The 23,913-nt window shown below is 39.6% G+C and overlaps 1 protein-coding gene across 17 annotated transcripts in view; it reads right to left on the bottom strand.

Annotated features, from left to right (window-relative positions):
- The window catches only part of EPB41L3 (erythrocyte membrane protein band 4.1 like 3), a 134,341-nt gene that overhangs the window by 19,427 nt on the left and 91,001 nt on the right, over positions 1-23,913 (bottom strand). For 14 of the 17 annotated variants that reach the window (XM_083880241.1, XM_083880242.1, XM_083880232.1 and 11 more), the window contains exons 4-12: positions 20,697-20,801; positions 18,387-18,429; positions 15,596-15,671; positions 13,841-14,059; positions 13,438-13,525; positions 9,752-9,904; positions 7,629-7,726; positions 6,105-6,280; positions 3,782-4,002 (exon numbers count right to left, since the gene is read on the bottom strand). In XM_083880241.1, the coding sequence (XP_083736367.1) occupies positions 3,782-4,002; positions 6,105-6,280; positions 7,629-7,726; positions 9,752-9,904; positions 13,438-13,525; positions 13,841-14,059; positions 15,596-15,671; positions 18,387-18,429; positions 20,697-20,801 (1,179 nt within the window). The remainder of the gene's footprint in view (positions 1-3,781; positions 4,003-6,104; positions 6,281-7,628; positions 7,727-9,751; positions 9,905-13,437; positions 13,526-13,840; positions 14,060-15,595; positions 15,672-18,386; positions 18,430-20,696; positions 20,802-23,913) is intronic. The other 3 variants (XM_083880243.1, XM_083880246.1, XM_083880238.1) reach the window with 1 other exon arrangement.

The raw sequence follows: 23,913 nt of genomic DNA, 5'->3' as shown, positions 1-23,913 counted from the left end.
AGAGGTTAGGGAGCGACAGGTAGCCATCGTCATCCAGGAGGGAAGGAAATGACTCTGGAAGTTGCAAGGAGAAGGAAAACAGCGTTCCGCCTTTGCCAGCTTTTTGCTTGTAGCCAAAAGCTACGTCTTGCTCGGCGGAGCAAACTCGCCCCTTTCTGTCAGAGTCTGGGTCTGACTGGCTGTGCTTTGGAGTGCTCTCTTTGGGGGCCTCACAGCCTAAGGACTTTGTCCGAGTGCTCTCCTTGCATCTCCTGCGAAGCTTTGCTGAAGATACATGGGGGCCAGGCTGAGAGGATGGCGAGGAATGGTGGGAGTCAGTGCCAAGCAAAGATGGCTGGTGACAGAGAAAGAGCAGCAAACAAGGCGCAAAAGCAAAAGGACAAAAAGAAAACTGTAATTAGTTAATTTTCTTCCGTGATGATAAATAATATATATATATATATAAAATTATAAACAGTATTTTAACACCACAGCTTTCCACTGAATCGAACGGTGCATATTCCCATGCCACACACCACAGGTATTGTGAATCACGCTTCCAGCTTACAAAAGGCAACTTCTTGATTCAACATTTGTCTAGTCCTCTGAAACACAGGATTTACAAAACCCTCCATGGCCACATGGGCAGTTGCAGGTGCTGCCAGTTTCCACTCACTGCAAGATTGATTTCCAATCATAAAGAGTTTTCAAACATGATATGGAGAGCAACAAAGAAGGAAACATATTTCTAATACCAGCACTACTTGTAATAGCGTTCTTGCAGTCAGACTTGGTGGGGGCCAAATGCTTCCCATCTATGCCTTGGACAACCTCAGCAGTAACAGTTAGAACTCCAAGGACCTTAAATTCCGCCATTGCAATATTAAAAAAAAAATAAATATCTAGGCTCTAAACCAAATTAAAACACATTGTGGTTTGGTGGGAGGAGCAGCTGCTCCTGATGGAAAAAACCAGCTTGACAGCTATCCCAGCAGCCAGTTCCTCAGCACAGCCCCCTCCACTGGTCCCTGCTGGGCATCCCCACAGGCCTGCCCTCACCTCTGCTCACTGTGAGCCCAAGCAGGCAGTGCTGGGGGCTCAGCCCCTCCCAGCCATGCGCCCTGCCTGTCCCTCCATGCTGCCACCTCTTTGGCTGCACACTGAAAGAAGGGAGCTGAGTCTTGTGGCTCAGCAGACCACACCATCTCTTGCTGGGGATCTGAAGGAGGACTGGCTAGAGAGAGGTCCTTGCCCCACACAGATATATCTTCTCATAATCAAAATATGACCCTTTAGCCACAGTGAAGAGATGAAAATGCCCCCTGATCCTTTTGCTACAAGTTTTACCACAATGCCAAAAATACTGGCTACAGACAAGCAGGATTTGCTTTGATATGCCACTTGTAGGGCATTCAACTGGCCTTTCAGGTCATTTGAGGACAAAAAATTGGTACAAGGAGGGAGGTGATTCAGCAGAAATGGTGACTGTCATTTCACATGCTCCCTGCAAGCTGACACCATTGCTCTTTAGAGGGACAAAAACCACTGTCATCACCAAAATGCATACCCCAGTACAACACATCTGCCACAAACGCTGATGGAACAGAGATGTTTTTTGCAAACCCTTAGTGCCTGAGCTGCTCCATCCATAGTGCATTTCTCCAAGGAGCTATAATAACCATTTTACTTTCACTCCAGGCTCCCAACAGCAAAATCACTTTAAAACCACAACAGTATTTACCTCCAGTTCAAACTGGTGTTGAACTGGAAGCAAAAAGCAGATCCAAGTTTTAGACATAGGTTGCTACTAAGCCTGAACTTTACCAGGTATATTAATGGTAGGAATGGGACATAAGCCAAGCAATTACATGGAAGAACTGCTCTCTTTCCTCTCTAATATTTTCCTTTCTCTCTTCTCTAACAATCTATCAGTTCAAGGAATCTGTATTCCCAAGCAATCAGAACCAAGCCTAGCTTCAAACCACTTACAAATGTCTTTAAGGGTTTAACGCAGTAAGCTCAAGTCAAAATTTAATTCTGATGGACTCACAGGTTTTTGTGTGAGAAAAATACACACACAAATACAACTTCTCTTTATATTGTAAAGATAAAAATCCAAAGTAAATGCATTATTTTCTAATACAAACTATTCACTTACTGACATCTTTGCAGTGTTAATATTTAGAATAACTTCCGGTACTTCAATAGATAAGATAAAAAAGATAAAACAGACAGATAAAACGAAGACAAAATGTCTTAATGAAAAAGCTGAAAACATATCTAAAACATTTCTATGCCCTCAAAAAAGGATTTGATTTAAAGTTTGTCATGTGTTTCTTGAGCCATTCTCTTTATGATGACAGAAAAATCTGTTACTAGGTCTACGTGGAAGCAGGACTGAGATCTCTGTAGGATTACAGAACTGAAACGCTATTAATGACGGTTTAAACAGAACTCATCTCTTCAATCATTTGTACATATTTAAGTTCCATCAAATTAGTTTCCTAAAATATTTTTAAGTATTTCTAGCCATATATAAGGAATAGCCAGAAGATCTGCAAAATGCCACTGATCTCTCCATTAACTTAAATTAACAAAGACTTGGAACAGAATTAGCTTCTATTGGATTATTTTCTATATATTTGATTTTCTTTTTTTTTCTCCATGCGGAAACTTAGGGAGTTTTAAGAACTCAGTTAAGTTTTGTAGAGATTATCTTTTAAATGCTACAATTACAGCACACACTTTCAAAAGAAAACCGTTTCACATTTGCAATTTTCAGTAACTCAATTTGTTTCTGGTTTTCAGACCTTAACTGCAACTCTTTTTGAGGACTTGATTCTTTTGCTATGTAGCTCATCATGGCCTTATATGAGGAAGATAAAAGTTCAGGTTCTAACATTTGCATACTTGACAGTTCTGTGGATGTAAATATATATACCAAGGTTTTTCTTCCTAAAAGATGAGGGTAAACCTTACTTGCTTAGCAAGTGCATTCCACAGTACACCTTCTGAATGTTATTCTACCATATTTCTCTTCACTGTCAATCTCTATTCACTATTTTCTCCATCCTCCTGTTTGGTTTACCCTGTATTAATATCTCAGGAGATATTATGCACGACCATGTGTCTATGTGTGTGTGGTGGTGGTGGGATTGAAGATGATGAGGGATGACTCAAATTTAACAATTGAGAAGAGAACCATCAATAAAAACAGCTTTCTTCAACACAAACTTCAAACAAGTGAAGCAAATGCTTTTGTAAGCCAGAAAAAAAAAGTTTATAACAGCAGATTAATATCCAGAAGTTAATAGAGAAAAAATGCCCACTGAAATTCATTCAAGGAAACAGTGTTATGAGAAGCATAAGAGGAATAGTTTAAAGCACAGAGCTACATACAAGAATACTGAACTGTTTTGTTGCCTTGTGAAAATAAGAAACCAGGATGGCCATACTGAAGTCAAAATATGACCCAAATGACCCAAAACCAGAAGAACAAACACGCATCACCAGGCCACTTCTGGACATTTCCTAAAGAGCTGTTGAATGCTGTATGGAAAACATCATTCTGACTGTTAAACATATTTCAAAAAGCAGCCCAAGGCAGGAACTAGCTTTTACAACATCATACGAATACTGAAAGGACTACAAAAACACTGATTCAAGACATGTATATAAACACCATATATTTCCTTTCACAGAACTAGTTTTGTTTCCTTTTTCTCCCCGTCCCTAAAAATTCTGTGTTTCTCCAAGCACTTTCCAGGCAGCCCTGTTTAATACAAAACCCTGAAAATTCTACCTTGGTGTCATGGCGTATTGCTGAAATCGGGGTGACTTCCTCTGCTCTCTTCTTTTTGCTCTCTTCATCATCTTTGTCCTCTTCTGTTTTTTTCTCTGGAGTCACAGTGGTTATCAAGTTGGTCTGAGAGATGCCCTTTGTTGTGGCGTACTGGCCAGTACCAACCTCTGCAGCAGACACAGAATCCTTCATGTACATTTCATGGTTTTCATTCACTGATGCTAAAAGCAAATATTTAAAGAGGGAAAATCTGAAATAGCTTTTGCTGAGAAGCTGCATAAAATTAAAAAAGCTGGTTTAGAAAAACATTTGAGATAATTCTGAAAACACAACTATGACATGTTTCAGGAAACCAGAAGCATGTGCATACATTTAAATAAACTGTTTACTTGAAATGAAGCTCAGAGCTTTTATATGCATACACATATATTATGGATGTGCATACACACATTACTGTAGCTAATGTGTGCATTACACAGTTGTTAAATGTTAGCAAGCCGTTAAAATTACTACTGTAGTAAAACATCAGACAAAAAAAAGCAATGTGTTGCCACAGTTATCAGGCAGGAAACATAAGGAGAACCAGCTATGACATCAGCCATGGGGGTGGAAGAGATTTTTTTAAAAACCTGTCAGAATATAATAATGCAGAACAAATGCAGATTTAGTAACGTGCTGCATTATAGAAAATGACAATATTGATATAAGACAGGCATAATACCTGAGAAAAAAGAAACGTGATCCTTGTGTTATTAAGTGCTAAAGTCTGTCTGTTAGGTGAGCTCATTATCCTAAAACATTCTGGGAAGTGATGACATTCAGTTCAGTGGAGCCAACCAGAATATTTTAGGATGCCAGTGCTCAATAATTAATCAGATTTAAAGATATAAAAGTTATTTTGAAAGAAATAATATCTTTAGAGTTAGAATGTAATCAAAACTTTAACATATGCCCAGACCCTGCTCTTGACTACTGGGTAACTAATATCTAAACAAATATGATCATTCAAATTTATAAACTCACTTGCATCTGTAACAAGTGACAGAGTCTCAGGCACAATGTAAGCACAATGCAGAATGTTACAGACACATCTGCATTATAGTAACAACACCACTGAAGAGATCATAAACACTGATTTAAAAAAACTCTTTCCCCCATTTGCACTTGGGCAAATTAACATCACAAAAACCTTGCAGAGTCTAACAAATGCTGTGTAAGGCGTTTCAGGTATCTTGTCTCTTGGGATTAAGTTTAGGAGGCAGGAGAAAGCAAAGGGAGTAGAGGGAGACATCTTGTTTAGATGTAACAAACAAAATAATGCAGGAGGATAATTCTGCTTTGAAACACATGCACAGCAATCAGGTCACCAGTTGCTTGGTAACGAGCAAGAAGCACATCAGAATTAGAAGATTCCAAAATAATTAATGACAAGCAGCACCTTTAGAGGGAGAGAAAAAGGCTTGTCACTTGTACTTTTAAATCAAAGCTTCTCCCCATCCCCACCACAACTACACTCATTGCAATTTGTGATATTCTGCAAGAGAATACACCTTTTTTTAAACCTGTAATGAATCTAAGTTTAGTCTCAGCCTTTTTTTTTTTCCTACAGAAATGAACTACGAAACTACAACCTCTTTTTACTCAACAGCTGACAACAGTAATAGCTGATGGAAGTAGCTGATACTCTGAACTACACACTGATTTAATCAAAGTCAGCAGCAGAACCATGACCTCCATGAATCGAGGACAAAGAGAGGAAGGATGTACTCTTAACCCACGTATGTTACTCTCCATTTCATGCCTTCAAAAGAAAGTATGAAAAAAGTCTCTTAGTGCTCATTGGAGCAGGATATGAGGTAATTGGAATCAAATGTTATTACTCAAGGGAAATAATTAATAATTTCTGAATTGTAACAAACTTAAGTGAAAAACCTACACAGGAGAAAATCTCAGATTCAACCAAAACCCAAACAAGTCTCTCAGGCAAACCTTTAAAAAGTGTTGAAACCTGACTTTCTTGGGCAGGCAGGTCCATCTCATCCTTCCCCAAAGCAGGGAAACATATATGAAGCTAAGGACAGAGGCTCTGTGAAGAGTGGGCTCCAAAGGACATCCTCCAGCCAAACACTTTGTAAGGACCACAGCAGCACACTTAGCATGGAATCTCTCTGCATCCTCCTCTACCCCTACAGTGAATGGGCAGGTACTCACAGCCTCCACTCAGCCAAATCTCAAGGAGAGGAGATGATGAGGTTTATACCTAATGTAAAGCAGCGACCACTGTGATGATAATTTTTGACCATGTCAGTTTTGAGGACCTTACCCCCATCTAAGCTGCGAGACATGGTGTAACGTTTACTAGAGGAGCGCTCAAAGTAAGGTGCAGGACGGTCTATGAGGGCACTGGCTCTTCTCGTCTGGGCCTGTGTCCGGCCACTGTAGCGAAACTTGGAGCCCAACGTGAGGAACTTCTTTGGAGGTGCTTCTGGCAGCAGGAGCCTAAAACACACCAAGCAGTGTACCTGTTATTCCCCCTCCTCCAAAATCAGTCCACTGTTTCTGCTGAGGAGAGAAGATGATTGCAGGGTATCACTCTCCATCGTAACCTGTGCCTCACTGGTCTGCAGCTAAAACGGAATCAAAGGATGCCCCTCATACAGCATGACAAAACCACTTAGCTAAAGCATTTGAAGATCTGAGTTCTTCCAAATGGTTCAAGAATCACTCAGTTCCTTCATGCTTGAAAATCAGATTTACTATTTTCTGATTACCAAAACTAAAAATAAGGAGTTCCTTGCACCAGAGGCCCCGACTGGGCTGAAATGCAGACATATCTCTTCAAATTTAACATGGTGATGTTATACTGAGGACAGGGCCAGAACTGATTTCCAGTGAATGACAGGCAGTACTCATTCACAGGGGTGTAGACATTTTTCAGGTTAGGGCTCTCCCACCCTCTGTATGGTATGCATAGTAGCTGGCTGAAGAAGCCACTTTCCTGCTATGGAGCCTATACTTCAGACTCTGATTTTTTTCATTAAAAATTAGAAAATACCCCAAAAATGCATACTCCATTTATCTTTAGAGCTTTTGCTGCTAAGACTGCATTTCATATGGATGTACAGACAACCTGAATCAGCAGTTTAATAAAGGAGGGAAATTCTTCAGTACTTGCAAACATTCCCCAGAGGGGGCTCTTAAGCACTGGATACCCTTTCCAACTGTTGAAAATCTCACCCTTTTGGGTTTCCCTTGTTAAGTATCTGTTTAATGACAATCTTAGTGCTAACTAATTACAGCACTTATTTCAGTATCCTAAACTTCTCTCATTTCTTCTTAGAAGTCAAAAAAATAGCTGCAAAACTCCTTTGTGATCCTAAAATTACAGTTATGGGTTCGGTATTCTGAGTGACTAAAAGAACTATAGCCTACTACTGTTGCACTTTCACATACAATTAAATAAAAATACTTTTTTTTTTTTAAAACTCTTAACCACATCTCCCACCGATCTTCCATATAAGTTGTTCCTCCTATGCAAGCTTATATGAGTAGTGCAGCAGAGTCCTTCATCTCTTTAATTATAGCAGCTGATAATATTGTGGGACAGATAAAGCAAAATGATTAATTAGGACCATATGGCGATATTAAGCAGTATCTAACTAAAATAGTATGAATAATTTGGGTGTAACATCTCAAATTTTGAAAAAGCAATAACCTTCCTTTATCTGCTCAGAGGTACCTCATGATCAAAAAGACAATTTGATTTGAAGGGTTTTGTCTCTGCTGACAGAATTGATATTTTCTGTTGCATTTTATATCACACCTTTAGGAAAAGAAATCCACATACCTGAAAAATGTATGGTGTTCAACACACACTTTCCATAAGCGCTTTGCAGCACGATGATTTGGCAACTTAAACCCAATAGTGCTTTCAAACTGCTCAAACTAGGTAGGAAAAAAGAATAAGTATGTTTTTGGTGCTGTGCATCTATTTTTAGACAGTGTACACAGGTTCATCTTCATTTCCTCGGTCTGTATCACCTCATTGCAAGGGCAAATGTATATGCTCATGTATATAACCACACATATACATATTCTACAGAAAGTATTCTGGGAAAGAAGATGTGAATGATAATCTATGGCAGCCTTTGAGGATCATTTCTGGGGGGAAACACTGGTAATGGGCAAGAGATTTCTTATGGTGACAGCAATGTTTTATATTGTATAGTAACAAAGAGATCAGTTAAGACTTGGGAGACTTCTGAGAAAATATCATTCAAGTGTTTTAACACTGTTGATTTATTTTCACCAGTTTAAACTACAGTGGGAAACCTGGTAATAGCTGGAGGTGAGCAGCAGTCCTCAGGGACTGATTTTGTCTCACACACCCTTAGATTAAGGATATTTACAGAGAAAGTACTACTGTTAGTAAATCACTGATTAGAGCTAATTCATCTGAGGAGGATGAGGTGAGACATAATTGAAAAGAATTGCCCAGAGATACAAAGAGACCTCTTTAGATTGTGCTGCAAATTTATATATTTCAGATGCAGAAGCTGTGCCAGCTATATCTGCTGTAACAGGTTGATGGCTACATGCAGATAGCTGAGTAGATAAAATAGAATTTCTGTGATGGGGGAAAGGACACTTGTAAGGAAGTCTGGATCCCTATGGAAGTTGACAGGGAAATAAGGCAGGAAACAACAAAATAATGAAGATGATGTAGGATAGTGAATCACATTATCATCAAATGTAATTTGGACGGAGGCCGCATTGATTATTTTATACACAGAACTATGACCTGGTCACAGGATATTGTGTACCAACACCAGCAGAGCTCAACAGGGTGACAGTGGTGGAGAGCTTCAGCACAGGCATTGGGAATGCCTGTGACTATTTTTTGGGGGTTTTAAAATCAAACTCAAGGCTGGAAATTTGGTTTCCACACTAAAACTGTGTCTGCTGAGGGGAAGGACACGTAAGTTTGTGGATTTTGGTTTAGGACTCTAAAAATGGCTCAGGGGTGGGGAGCCCCGGCAAGTTTCCCGGGTCAGTGATGAAGTCAGTCCTAGAGACATTGGCTGCATTAAAGGAGAAATGTCAGTCCTCATCTAAGTGATTTCTGTCCTGCTATACAGCTCCACACTCTAGATGGATATGGGGTTTTCATCTGTCACAGGCCAATTATTGCAGCAGCATTTGAAATGGAAATCCTCCTTTGCCTGTGATGATCCTGAATTTCTTAAGAATTTCTTATAGGCCAGGCTGGATGGAGCTTTGAACAATCTAGTCTAGCGGATGGCATCCCTGCCCAGGGCAAAGGGGTTAGAACTAGGTGATCATTAAGGTCCCTCCCAACTCAAACCATCCCATGCCGTCCATGATTTCTGGGTGAGAGCATGCTCAGCCCATGAGGTTGGTATTTGCTTCTCATCCAGCTGAGCCACGAGAGGGCACTCAGTGTACGAGGTTTCACAGCCCCTTCTCCAGAGCCAGAATAGCAGCTCCTGTGGGCCTGGGAAGGCTAATTGTGTAGCTATCCAAAATGCTGTAAATATACTGGCCTGATATGTTTATAAAGTTTGGTATGGCCTGTTTACATCTCTTAGTGGATGAGATAAATCCAGTTTCATGTACAACATGAGGGAGGATAACAGGCTCTCCATGAATAAGCAATACGCTACTTAAATGCCCAAAGTATTCATAATATGGATGAGCTTTTTATGTGCAGCCATATTTACTCCTTACAGTAGTTCGTGGATGTAAACAGAAAAATACCAAAGTTGCTTTTTATCTGTATTTGAAAGGAAGTATATACCTAACCTTTCCTAAGAAAATCAGCATAAATTAGGAAAGATAAATGGAGAGGAATGTTAAAAGCTTGTAAGACAAAAGAAATCAACAAAACAGTAAAAACTCATATTTTTTTCCAAGAGGTTCATTCACTTAAGAGAATCAGGACACCCTTACCTCCCCTGGTCGGATTTTGATGTAGAAGTTGTTTCTCTTGTAGGAAATTTTCAAAACCTTTGGCCAGGCAAATCTATTTATTCTGAGTCTGTCTCGATATATTAAGAGTCCACTTGCACAGACTCCTAGCATGATTTCCACTCCTTCAGAATCCTGGAATAGCAAGCAATGCACTTTGTTGAGTATTTCTATCCTTGCACTCTACAGTAGCACAGATTCCTGTATCCCGTGTTTCTATCTGAGCTATGTCTTTTTAATGCATCAGCTGTAGTGACCTGATTTCTGAGCACTACCCTACTCACTGAATGCATTCAGGCAAATAAGAGTAAGGTTGGGCAGGGTGAAGGGAACTGAGGTTTTCCAATGTTTCCTTATATTTTACAAAGACTCCAAAAGAAGGAGGGAAATTTTAGATGTCATTAAAAGAATTAGATCAATCATATAGCAAAGTTTTATTAGCATAATAAAAAGGGTGATTAGCATAAATACCAGATTGAAAGTAAGTATGACAGCACACAAATTTACTTCTCCTGGTATCACTCATCTCCATGACTAAGCCTTGGGAATCCTTAGATAGATTTTTCTTCTGCAGTTTGCTCATCTTGGCTTTAGTAGGTTTGCTAGTTTCTTTAACGTTCTCATGCTTTTACCCAGTATTTTCACTTTGAAATGCCCATTGGGCATAAAGTTGGGCATTTCGTCCAGAAACTATTCTTTTTAAAAGCGTATGACTGTGCCTGTGCTATAACCTACGCTCGACTGGAAGCTGTAGCTCAGACACATTAGCACTACAAAAGATTTCTCCACAATCTTATCAGAACATACCTATAAATATGTGATTTTTTAAGTAAGAAATATAGATTTGTTTCTCCTTTAGAAGTCTTCAAATAGTCTAAAACCAATCTTCACTATCTTCTATCACTGTTTATTTGTTTAGCTAAGTACTAGTACTGATAGAGAAAAGAAGGATCCACTTCAGAGTAACTGAGTTCTTCACAAATTATTTTAAAATAACCTAAAGTCAAAAAACTCTGATCACAGAAGCTATGAAGATGTCACCCTATGATAATCATGAAATGAATTCATCATTTTCCTCTGCTTTTCCCAGTTATCTATCTTTTAGGCACTTGGTGAAAATCTGATTGCATTTCAAGACCAACACAACGGTATGCATGGTTAGTCATGATGAAACAGCTACAGTACAGCTTGAAATGAAAAAAGTTTTAAAATCACAACATAGAAATAGTGCAATAAAGTCACTCCAGAATTACAAAACACATCAATAGAGGACATATGGTCCAACAATTATGGTATCACCATTTAAATATAGATTTTTTTTTTTTTCTAAATACAGCTCTTGTGTGGTATCACCGTCAGGCAGTACAGAAAAGACAAAGCTATTTTTTTCAGTGTACTTCTGTTTCACTTTCCTAAGCAAAGAGCAATATCCAAACACAGTGAATACATTCTAAAAAACAAAGTCTCATTGCAGTAATCACACTGCCTGGTGAATGCCTGAAATGTAAGTGTGCTCATATATGGCACATTTCTTCAGGTTCTGAAGCCCCTGCAAGGGGCTTCTTTTTTTTGATACACTTTCTCAAAAACTTGTTGAGAAATGCCTTCTTCCCTTATCTCTACCTTTGCTGCAGATCTAAGTTTATTCAAGGCTTCTGTTACTCATTGGTATCAGACACTATTTTCCAGTGTGATACTACTAGTGTCAAACGAAACCTGAATAAAGAATTTGTTTTTTTTCAGGAGCCATGTGGTTGCATGGGGCAGAAATCTGTTAGCTGTAATGTTTAAGGCACATCCCTCTAGCTCTGCATATGAATGGTGGGGGGGGACTTCCTCATAATGCTGACAGCCCAGAGGACAAATCTATCTATTTGAACATATTCTTCATCACAGCCTTGCATTGGATAATTGAGAACTAGTCTTAATGCGAGCTGGTGAGTCCAACATCTGTCCAACACCAAAGATATTGGCACAGCCTTAATGAATTGACATTTACATAGAGACATTTGCCACGGCACGACTTCCAAAAGGCATGCACAGAGATACTTGTCCTCTAGCCTGACATCATTAAATCTCACTGGCAGACCTAATTAAAACTAAACATGACTTTTCACGCAGAGTCTACTTTTCCCACCTTTAGCTCGGTTTTCAAGATGACTGTCGGGTTTCTTAACCCACAGACAGACACATCTTGGTTATCACTGCAGCTTTTTAAAATAAAGAGCATCTGTATGGAGAGAGATTACCTTTTCTACTAACTTCTCATGCTCTGAGCCTTCTGATATGAAAAAAAAAAAAAGAAGAGCAAACCAGGATACTAATACTTTTTCAGGAAAGAATAAATAAAATGGTTATCTTATAATATCCCATCTTAACCTTCACAGCTTTTCTCCAATATTCTGAAAAAATACTTAGGCCTTAGTGCCATGTTATGTAAAATTTTCAGTAACAAAGCATGCAACTTATTTAAAACAGTAATCCATTTAGTTGCTGGTTTTTGGATTTCTTTGCATCTGAAAAAAAGCTATAAAGTGACATTTGCCAATCCATTTCTCTCTGCTCCAAATGTGCTGTAAGACAGTGTGCATATCTGCAGGATACAGAGAAGGCAGTGGCATCCCTCCTGGTAGATGTTTCCCATTGAGCTGTACACAGATTTTTCATTTTCAGTGAAGGCAATTAACAGAACACAAAAGATTGCCTTGAATTCTGTAACACACATGCACAGCTCCTACAAAATGCCCCAGGGACACGGTTGCAGGCTCTTTCAAGATCCAAGCTGCAAATTTATATCAATTCTTGAAAGGATCTGCTGCAGCAAAAAAAGAGGCTCACAATAATTTGACCTTTACAGAAAATGCAGTTCTCTCTACAGGGCAGAATTCTTTGGTTCCATATTCATTTGCCAAGGATGCTTGCTAACCTCAAAAATGTTAAAATCCATTAGTCTTACTCTGAAGAGTGAAGGAAACAATAGTAATTATTTATTCGGAAAAAACCCTCCCTAAAACTCAGACAACCAACACAAGGCTAATAAGTGACTCTCCCAAGTCACAGTACGAATGACCATGTTTTATTCATAACTTAGCCTGCTGATGATTAGAGAAACTATTTGATCATGGAAGAATGTTTTCAGGAGAATTACTGCCCTCCCTGTCAACTGCAACAACCACACTTCAGGAAAGAGACAAGCTGCTGTCTCCCCATTATCATCAATCTGATTAGGTTTCCAGCACAGCTGAATAATTGCTTGAAAGTCCTTTGCAGCATAAAAATTATCTGCTATCCAGTTAAAATAGCATGGTTGGCCTTATTAAACCGGAAATTGTAGTTGAATCACATGAAAATTGACCACTCTCTTGACAGCTTCTAAAATCCTCCCTCATCACCTCATCCATTCAGTATTTTCCTCAAGGACAGCATTATTTAATCAACATGAAACTTGACGTGTAACTTCTTTGAATCTATAGGATAAGTTATGTTATGGTTACAAGATATGTTTACACTTATTTCGTGAGTCACCTTTCGTCATGTTGACACATGATTCATCCCACAAAATTCCTGTCTCAAAAATACAAGAAAAAAAAATAAATCAGGGAGTCCATGCAGATCAATGCACTATGCCACAGAAGACATATGGTCAGTGAAAGAACTAAATTGCATACCTTGGCATGATGGAGATCTACTCCATACATTGATAGCTTTTTGGCATTCTCCAGGAAATGCATCTCAGCTTCTGCAGGTGTCATTCCCCTGTGGAAAAGCAACCAGTTCTAGCATAAATGTTAAGGAAACAGAATCCAAAAGAAAATCCAGCAGCTGGAAAATGTTTTCAGCCTGTCAGAACTACAGCCATATACCCCTTAGGTAGCTGGGTACCTAGCAGAGCCACAGCTCTGGTGCAGAGCTTGTGGACTCACATGCTCCAAAGCCCTTCTCTATCCAAAGACACAGAGAGGAGTCTTGCCCAAAAAATATTTAGTACACCACTGCAGAATTTAACATCTCCTGATGCACCGAGATGGTACCTGAAGCAGGCCAGAGCTCACACTGGTGCCCTCTGCTTACCTGTGGCTCTTGTGCAGCTCGATCACTTTGTCCTCCAGCTCTTTCGTGTGGTTTGGTGCGAAGCGGAACTCGCTGATGTAGTCGCTGCCGTACTCGTCGGGGTCGTAGTCGCCGAGCTCCGACTGCACGGTGTAGGAGCCCAGCAGGGCCAGAGTGACAAACGAGCAGGGCAGCCGGCCCGAAACGATGTCATCTCTCAGCTGCAAGCAGAGGTAGTACCTGCAAGGGAGCACCAAAGCACCTCAGGCAGGGCTCCTCCACTGCTGCCCCCAAAGAAGCACTGCCTGAGCACTGGAAAGAGGCCTCGGCTCCAAGAGGAATCTGCAGACAGCCAAGCCCAGAGATTTTCAGCCATTTACAAGGACAATAAGAATTTTGTAAAAACAACCCCAAAACACCAAACTCTTCCTTAATTTATCAGTAGGAACACCTAATTTATCATTATATAGCAGCATGGAGATCCCTTAATAAAATAGGTTATTACTTTGTTTAGTGACCTAGATGAAGAAATACCCATTGAACATGCTAGATTTCTATCATAAATCACTTATATATAAAATTACCTGATAATTCTTTAAGGAGAAAAAAATTAATTAAAACCCTTACATACTGTTCATTTAAGAACAGCTGCACTCCAAGTCATTAAAAAACATAAGCTGTCTCTTTAGCAACATGTTGTTCTTTCTCAAAAATACATTTAAACAATAAATGCTGTTAAAACCACAGAAATGTGCAGTGCAAGGTTTCACCAGATAGATGAAAACAGAAAAAAAATGAAAAGCATTGGTTTGGTGGCAGAGTTCCCAGGGGAAATTTAAGAGTCCAAAGAGGAATAAAGTAATCCTTTCTTTTGGAAGTCCTCTGTTCAATTGTAAACTCTTGGCACAATGTCTTTCTGCAGAGTACCTACCACAGGGGACCCTGATCTAGGCCAAAGGCTTCATGCTACCTTAAAAGCAACAAGTAGTCCACAAAGCACTAAAGGTTAAAAATATTTAAAAGTTGCAAAATGTTGCAACAGGCTGGGGAAGTTTGCTGAGAGCACAAAAACTCATCATAGCTTAAAGTTTTGGTTCCTCCTTCCAAAGAGGAAATCAGGGAATCAGGTGAGGTTTTGCTTCTTTTGTTGTTGTTGTTGTTGTTGCAATATGAATACAAAACCAGAGAGCAGAGTGTAGAGTGCAGAACTGAGTGACTTGGAGAGCAGGGAGCAGATATTCATTACCACCATATTCACTATTCCATGCACATCGATTGCTTACTTTGTCAAATGATATATAAAATTTACATGCATGTTTATTCTCATCTATCCTGGCTGCAGCTGGGGAAGAGTTCATTTTTTCCTAAGTAGCTGGTACAGTGCTCTGTTTTGCATTCAGTATGGTCATGAAACCATGACATTATCTAAATTCTTTCCTTTCATAGTCATGATTTTACTTACAATAATAACTGGCAAAAATGGGCATCAGGTATCTTTGTGAAAATTAAAATCAACTCTAAGGAATATATTCTAAGGAATATATGTATTGAAAAAGCTGAGGTTTAGGCCTAAAGTTAAAACAGTTCATAACACAGGGGATAGACACTGCTCACACTGGCCTTTCTGTCAAAGCATTGCATATTTTCCATAAGCTCATATGAAAAAGAAAGACAGTGGGAATATCAAGCATTTCTTTTCTTGGATAATTAGAGTGTAAGTGCTACCAGGAACAGCTTTTAAGCCACTTCTAAAAAGTTATTTAATGTTTAAAACACCTGGTAATGTCTTCAGATAGCTGGGCGGGGTCTGGAGGGTAGAATTTCACATTAAATGCAAACTGCCAAGCACCACCTGGAAAAGAGCAGAAATTGACTGCAAGTATACTGCAAGTGCAAACAGAGATGCTCATGCTATTCAATCACCAGCAGACTTAAAAAATATCCCAGACAAGCAATTAATAATTAATAAGAACAGTTTTAGAATATTTTTTCACACGTCGTACTGAAAATACTGTATTAGATTAGATTTTACAGTTCTTTTCTTATTTAGTAGGACTACCACTGAAGTGAGGTCTCTGAGTGTGCAGTAATTTATTACTAATACTAAAAAACCCCCTCAGTCTGAGAACAAGGTTTACTGAAAGCAAGCACCACACAGTCTGTACAAGGCTTAAAAACCAATAACCCAAAACACAGAGGCTCTGGAAACAACACAAGCCAGAGTATGGATGGGCTCTGGAGCAGGGTGATGTGCCAAGGTCTAGCTGCCCAACGCAGCTCACAGCATCCTCTCAGAGTGCTGCCTCTGCACATAGCTCCCTTCTTCAGCAGACATAAATTATTGTGCAGACAAAACTGCAAGGACAGAGAGTATGACATAGCACTGGGGAATTCTTATTTAATTATTTGACTAAATTTAGTTGACCCATGGGATGGATACTGGTTTGTATCTCCAGACTTAGCAAAATTATTTCTGGAGTGTTAGCTTTAAATGTTGTAAAAAAATAATACCAAGATTTAAAAGAAAGAGTCAAACATGGTATATAAATATAGAAGTTATTCTGAAAAAAAGAGTTAGCTTACACTAGCACGTGACTTGAACACAAATGAAAAGCAATAACAAAGCACCAAACCACACTGTTCTTTTAAAAGCAGCAAGGAAATTTTATCCCACGGGGAGGCCCCAACCACTTTGGTCTTCCACATATCTAATCTCAAATGTTCAAGGTTAGGCTGGATGGGGTTTTGAGCAATCTGGTTTAGTGGAAGGTTCTCCGCCCATGGCAGAGGTTGAAATTAGGTGATCTTTAAGGTCCCATCCAATCCGAATGATTCAATGATTTTAAGCATGTGCAAGAAGAAGTTTGATGTTCACCATCTTGACTTCAGCTATTGGCAAGACTTTTAGAGTCCTTGATTCTAGGAAGTTTTCTATTTTCTTGGGCCATTAAAGACAGTGAAAGGAAGATTTGGCTGGCAGCAAGGATGGGGCATGATCCCACCAGAGAGTAGACCAGCCCTGACCTGGGAATACAGATAGAGGTGACACACCTGGTTCCACCACAAGAGATGGAAGGGACCATGGCCTCTAAGCCTATTCCTTGGGGCAAAAAAATAAATCAAACCTATGAAAATTCCTAACATAATAGCACAGATGGTTAAGATAGAGGAGTAAGCAGTCTACACCCCATATTTACAGGGCTGGAATAAAACCTAACACTGCGCAAGCTAGTGGGCTATAATTAACGGGGTGTGAACCAAGGGCCTTTCTCAACCACTGGGACAAAGTCCCAGCAGTGTGAACTCAACCAGCATTTAGCAGGACTGTAGATATATGTATCTGTAGTTTTAGAAACCAATATGGGTAACAGCGCTACTTTTCCGCTGTTGTCCTGTTTCAAACTTCTGGGATGAATTGTACAGAGAAAGCAAATTATTACTGTCATTTTCTGCAGATACAACTGTCCACTGCCTCAAGTCCAGGATAAGACTCTTCTGCCCTGGTTAATTTCCTGCTGTCACAACCTTTTATTGTCTGTTTAATGGCTTGGGTACATATTAAATGCATTTCAAATATGTGGTGGGGAGCTGAGCTGCTTTACTTGTATTGACCATCTGTGTAACCTAACTCACCGTGGTCTAAAGCACCTTCCTCTCCAGATCCATCTAGTCATAAGATTTAAAAAAGGCAAATGTTGATTACTTAGTATTGCAGATCACTTACTTGTAATGAAAATAGTACTGGAGGAAAAGGGGAGTTGCTCATAGTAAGTGGGGAAATTTTCCCAGCAGCATAAATTAACCCTTTTAATCTCAGAGAGGGAAGAGATTTCTTTGCCAGGCTTGACCCAACAAATGTGAACTACTGGATACATTTGTTTGTGGAAGCACAAGTGCTAGAAGAAGTCATTTACAAAATGTGCAAAGAAAAAAGAATTGCTGAGGCTTTTCTGCCCACAGAAGTCATAAACAGACATTTTGTCAATTTTTAAAAATGAGGGGAAGTAAAAAAATGCAAGTCAAGTTTTGAGCCCAGCAGTCTCAAAAAGGTTTTCCTTTGAGAGATTTTTGAATTTCCAATGTAGCAGATGCCTAGTTGTAACAACTGAGGTGTTAAAAAGATTCATGTGAATCAGAAAATTTACTGAATGGGCATTTTAGGAGCAAAGATTAACCTTCTGAAATGAAGAAAGGAAAGGTATTTTAGATAAAGTACTATTTTGTACCAGTGAATTATTTCAGTATGGGGCATGAGCAGTGTTTTTGAATATGATATAAATATCAGTAATGCAAGACATTATTCATATACGTGGCCTAGTCCCTAAGGTTACATTGCTTAATGTCAAACTTCAGGATTTTGCGTCTCTGCAAATGTCAAGTTGTTTTCAGCAATGCAAGTTCATGTGTTGCAAGCATTAATAATGCCTCACCATCATCATAGGGTAAAAAATCTACAGGATGTACATAACTCCTTTGCTAAAGACTTGGGACAGGATACAAAAGATGACTGAAATATGCTTTGTCCCCATGGGGGAACATATAAAAGGGGTAACGATAACAAACTTACTTCGGATCTGCTTCTTGATTTCCTTGGCAGGGTCCAACCAATTCTGCAAAGAAAATGTTTCCTTTTTTCAATTCGAATTAGAAAACACAATAAACATTATTTTTAAAGCAGCTATGAGTCAAAGCTAGAATATGTGAAGCTCTGCCACCCCTTTCTCCTTGGAGTAGCAGTAGGCAGGGCTAACACGAATTTTCAAGACATGGCCCTGGGTAGGAACAGGATTTTTATTAACCTTCATGGACTCTGAGGGCCTAAATGATTTGAAACAAAAGAATCAAAAATAGGAACTGGTAAAATGAGCCCAAAGAGATCTCATCGCGGAGTACCTTCTGGTAAAATGAAATTTCTACAAGCTTGTTATAAAGTAGTGTTTTTGATCAATTTTTTTTTTTTTCTCCAATCCTGGAAAGGCTGAAAAGATTTGCTAGAGGATAAGCAAGTGCAGAATAGGGCACTACCCTGTTTGCAGTGCAGCTGGGCATGAGAGGCTCTCCAGGGAAAACCAGAGGCAGAACCACAGCACCTCTGCCCCTATCCACACCATGCAGAGCCCAGTGACTATGCAAGACAAAACCCCTGCTGAGGAAGTGGAGAATTATCCCAGTGATGTGTTAGTACTCCATGGATGCCAAGCAGCAGATGAAATTCCTCTGGAGGAGGCACACAGCAGCTTGGGGTCTCAGTGCCTCTGCTGTCTTGACCTCTAAGAGAATTAAATTAATATTTAAAATGCGTCACAGCCCAGAACAAAAAGTTCGCTTTCCCCAGGAAAGTTCCACCTTCTCCAAAGAAAGATAAACAAATCAGAGACACAATAAAACACTAAGGAGGTATCAAACAAGCAGAACACAACAATCCCTCCCCAAAAAAAACAACCATTTTGCAGCTGTCCAAACCTGCTCTGTGGTGAAAAACAAGAGCCTGAAGATCTCCAGCTATTGCTGAGCACAAAAGCACACTATGCACCAAGAAATTAAAGATGCATTAGGATTTCTGTTTACAAAGATGACATGGGATGTGGGCACTGATGTCGTCTGGATGGAAGTTACATTCCAGAGGATGGAGGTGAATTGCTAAGTACTTTGACATCAAAAATATGCATGTTGTTGATCAATAAAAGTGGCAGCAGGCAGTTTTTCTTTTAACTGTTTAGCTCAGTAAAGTAACTAGTGACCTACAAATGTTTAGTGCTTCTAAACCATGTGTTAATAATGAATCCATGATTCTCTTTCCCATAGGAAAGCATATCTATCTGAAAATGCACTGAGACTTCTGCCTAGCTTTTCTCAAAACTCAAAATTAAGCACATGCTAAGGCATTATCTTGCACTGGCATGGACCAAGCATCTGCTTAAGTGATTTTCTGAATTAGAAACAAAGACGTCTGTAAAGAAAGGGGAAAAAAGAAACAAAAAGACTGATTTCTTTCATATTATCTATATTTGAATCAAAAGGAAGCCTAGAAAACACAACTGTTGTTCTCACAAGACACAAACAGCTAAAAAGGTATTACTAGCTCCAGCTCCATCAAGGAAGACCTTTCAGGCCACAGGAAGTACAAAATACCTTCAGCTGGTGAGCTCTTCTGAGCTACTGTGCATATTGTTAAGAAGTTTTGTACTGGTTTCTGTCAAAATATTTATATTAAAATGCCAAAATAACAAAATTTAAATTATCCTTTGATACTCTCTCTCTCTTTCACTGTACCATGTCCCAAACAACGTAGGTGCATATCACCTGCACATCAGATCATATTTGGCACTTGCAATATCCAACTTATTTCATACTGAAGTTGGGATGCAGGAGAGCAGAATGTGATTCACTATTGCTACCAACTGCTTCTGAAGACTAATGTCTTTAGTCAAATCAACAATAATGCTAAGATAAAGTCAAGGCTTAGAGCCTTCCCTTATCTTAGCAGTTAGCAGGAGCAGTCAGTCATCTCCTGCCTATCTGTGTCCCAACCACTATTATTAAGCCATATTTTAGTATTATATGTTTTGCAATATATCTATGAGTATAAATCTGACTTTCATCTATGACAGTAAAGGAATAAATCATACTAGAAAGAGCGCCAGCTGTATGATTAATATCTTTCATGTCATAAATAGCTGAAAGTGAGGGAACCCAGGGAAACACAGGAGATGCTCTTGAGAAGTAGAGTCACAAAACACCAATTGCTCAAACTGTGTCTATGGAACTTGGCAAGGAAGATAAAACCAACTTCTGGATTGTTTGCAGCTGTCTGGGGAGTGTCTCAGGGAGTTCTGATGTTCACATACCAAAGGCCACCTGCGGTTTTGTGGGTTACCTTTTGGTTTTCTGTGTCTCTGTATGTTAGACCAAAGTAGTCTTTTTCCAAAAGGTTCAGATGCTCGCACACTTTGTCGAATAGCACTTGACCTCTGGAACGTTTCTGTGGGAAATGAACAGAAAACAAACAAAAAGATGCTTAAGTTTGCAAAATAAAGTCATATAAGCATTAAAATAACACCTTTTCTCTCAAGCCAGTAACCTCAAAATTATTCAAATCAACAGATCCATCTTTCCAACCTATTGACCTGGAGCTTCAGAGGAATCTGCTGAATGGGGCAAACCCTCTTTCCCTAAAACCTCAAGTGTTCTGGCAGAGTTAAAAGTAAGTCACACATATCATGTCTCAACGTCCAATAGGTGAATCTCTTCTCTCTTTCAGAAACTGCAACTTCAAGAGCATGATGAGGTCACATCTCTGCAAATCGAAGCAATTCTTTGTGTGCAAGTAGCAACAAATAGCAGTACAAAATATTCCTGGTCATGGATTATCAGAGTTGTGACTGGGAAGGGGAATCCACTGGAGGAAAAACCAACAGGGACACTTTTTGCTTTGGTAACAGTGTGGACTGATTTCAGGATTTCATTTTTGTCTAATACACAGGGAAATGTGATTGTGCCATCTATGGAAATCATGGAAAGAGCCTAGTATCTGACTGGGAACACAGCTGGGTAAAAAAACAGCTTTCCAATGCCCCACTAACCTTCTTCACTGCTGGCATGTCAGATGAGAAGGCCTCTCACTGTCAACACCCAGAGCCCTTAGCAGAAGCTTCATACCTATCATATTGGACAGTAAAAATTCTGGTTTCTCAGTGTTGTATATGAAATTGAGAAAAAAATTCTCCAGAAAACGAAGAAGACAGAAACATCCTCTTTATAACCTACACATGCCAATTTGATACCCATTAACTACAATAAACAATTCAAAATTATTTGGGCCATATTCATCACTGTGTTTCATTACTGCCTGCTTCCCAAAGTGCAACTCCCCACTTTATCCTGACCACATGCATACATAAATATTTTAGTCGATGTCAGCACAGCATTTTCTTTATCTGTAGTGTACACATGACTAGAAGCAGACTGGAAATACACTATTTGCTTTGAAGGCAATGCAGCCAGTTGATACAGAAGAGGAGTGAATGCCACCTCCAAATTTACTTCCCTCTGCCAACAGAGCTGCGCCTGGACTGCACTGCCAGCCCAGCAGCCTTGGCTGGGAGAGGGCAGTTCAAAATCCAAGCTAACACAGCTATGCCAACAAACCCATGGAGCCTAATGCTGGCCTCAAACTGTTTTAGAAGTTGTAAGCAGGCCAAGAGGAAAAAAAGGAAAGAACTGAGGGTTGCTGCCTAACACCCAGTGAAAACATCACAAGAGATGATGGAGGGAGTTGTGAAGCATGATCTAATTTGGTATTTTTACTGGCATTCGAATGGGATATTGGAAAGGACAATGGAAAACAGCCTTTACATTTTTATCAATGGAGAAAGCATGCCCTAAAAAATGTCCTCCAGCTGAGGAAAATAAACCAGGCCCAGAAGTGCATTACAAGTGTATTCCTGTAACTTCATTTACTGTGCCTTCCAGCATTGAGTAAACAGCTCTAGGGCCTTGTTCTGTGTGTCACATGCTTTCCACCCTGTAAATAGGAAGCATAAATATGCCCTGGCTCCTTTACAGTGCCAAACAAATGTTTAGTTAATTCTTCACGCCCCGAACTTGAAAGTAGGTAACAAGAGATTGGTGGTTTTATACTTTGTGTTCTCTGCAGAGAAAGAGGCGGATAAAAAAGATCTTAATAGTGCTGTGTGGAGAGGAACCAACTCAGAAACTTCAAGCCATAATGGTCACATATCTGCTATAAGAGAGCAGTGCTGCATTTTTCTTGCTCTTCTACTTGTTAACAAACTAAGTAATTATACCAAATAGAGAAAAACAAACAGGTTAACTCTAGAGGACACCAGATTTGAAAACCACCATGTCTGAGCCAGTGTGCCATTTACATGTATTTGAATTGTGGCACTTCAGTGCTCTCTTAATTTTAAGAGTCACTCAAGGCCAACACAGGAGCTGTTTTATGTGGCCAATCCATGTAGCTACACAGATGTCTGTTTTGAGAAATAGTAGCTAGCAGCTGCAAGGTATGGATATTTTAACAGGGAATTACAGGAAACAGTTGTGCAGGGCTATGGTCTAATAAAAACCAAACGCCCAGAAAGCCTCCAGTGCTCAGTATTTCTTGTTTGGCTACACACTGCAAGCAAGTGAGAGTATCTATGGCAATCTGGAACAATTTTCATGACAACATAACCTCCTCTTCCTCCTCCTGTATGAAGATGCCCAAGTTGTACTTAGCCATTTTCCATAAAATTCCTGCTGCATCAGGATATGGGAAAACCCTGCTGGTGGTGCAAGAGGACATGAGAAACACAAAATGTAACTGACAGCCCTTCCTGGCCAGGGTCTTCTGCTCATTCAAGTTCTCACCCTCTTCAAGGTAAGAACTGATGATGGTTGAGGAAAAGCCTTCCCAAGACCACTTCTCTTCCTACAGAAATGCCCATTGATACCTTAAGTTCTAGCTTTCATGTTTTTTCAGATTTTGTGCTGCCTAGGGATGTAGTTCTGAGCCTCATGTTAAGTGTTAGTCAGCTCTCTTCACAGAGTAAGTAGACAAAACAAATCTTTTCCTGCTGAGGACCAAGGACAACCATTACAAGTTTTCAGGCTTAAAAGCATAAACAACAGTGGACTGAAGAGAGAAAATAAGGAGGATGGGACTTCATAATCTGAAGCTATAATTGGAAATTAAACCCCAATATGCAAACTGACCACAACTTAAAAAAGTGTGAGACCTCATGACTGGTCCATTTTTTGAGACCATTTTAAGTCCACCTTGGGTGTAGCCTTGGCCTGGCTCTTGTACTGCCCAAGGTGTATCCTTAAAGGGCTTTGAATAAGTATCTACTTTATTCTCTAGCTCTGTCCAGTCTCTGCTCCAGGTCAGCCTTTCCAAGGCATCACTTATGCAAGAGAAATCCTCATGCATCTGCATGTAGGCAGCAGTGCCACTTTGTACCCATATGTTGTGAGCAGGCACACTGTTTCTAAAGCATGATTGCATGGAAATACAGTGAAGGGAAGCTACTGCATAAGTTCATGGGAAATTAGGAGGTTTAATTAGAAATATATAATTAAGGCAATTGAAC

Source organism: Zosterops lateralis (assembly GCF_965231275.1).
Source record: "Zosterops lateralis genome assembly, chromosome: 1".
Classification (NCBI taxonomy): domain Eukaryota; kingdom Metazoa; phylum Chordata; class Aves; order Passeriformes; family Zosteropidae; genus Zosterops; species Zosterops lateralis.
Note: the sequence above shows the minus strand (reverse complement) of the source record. Positions and strands in the feature narration are given on the sequence as shown.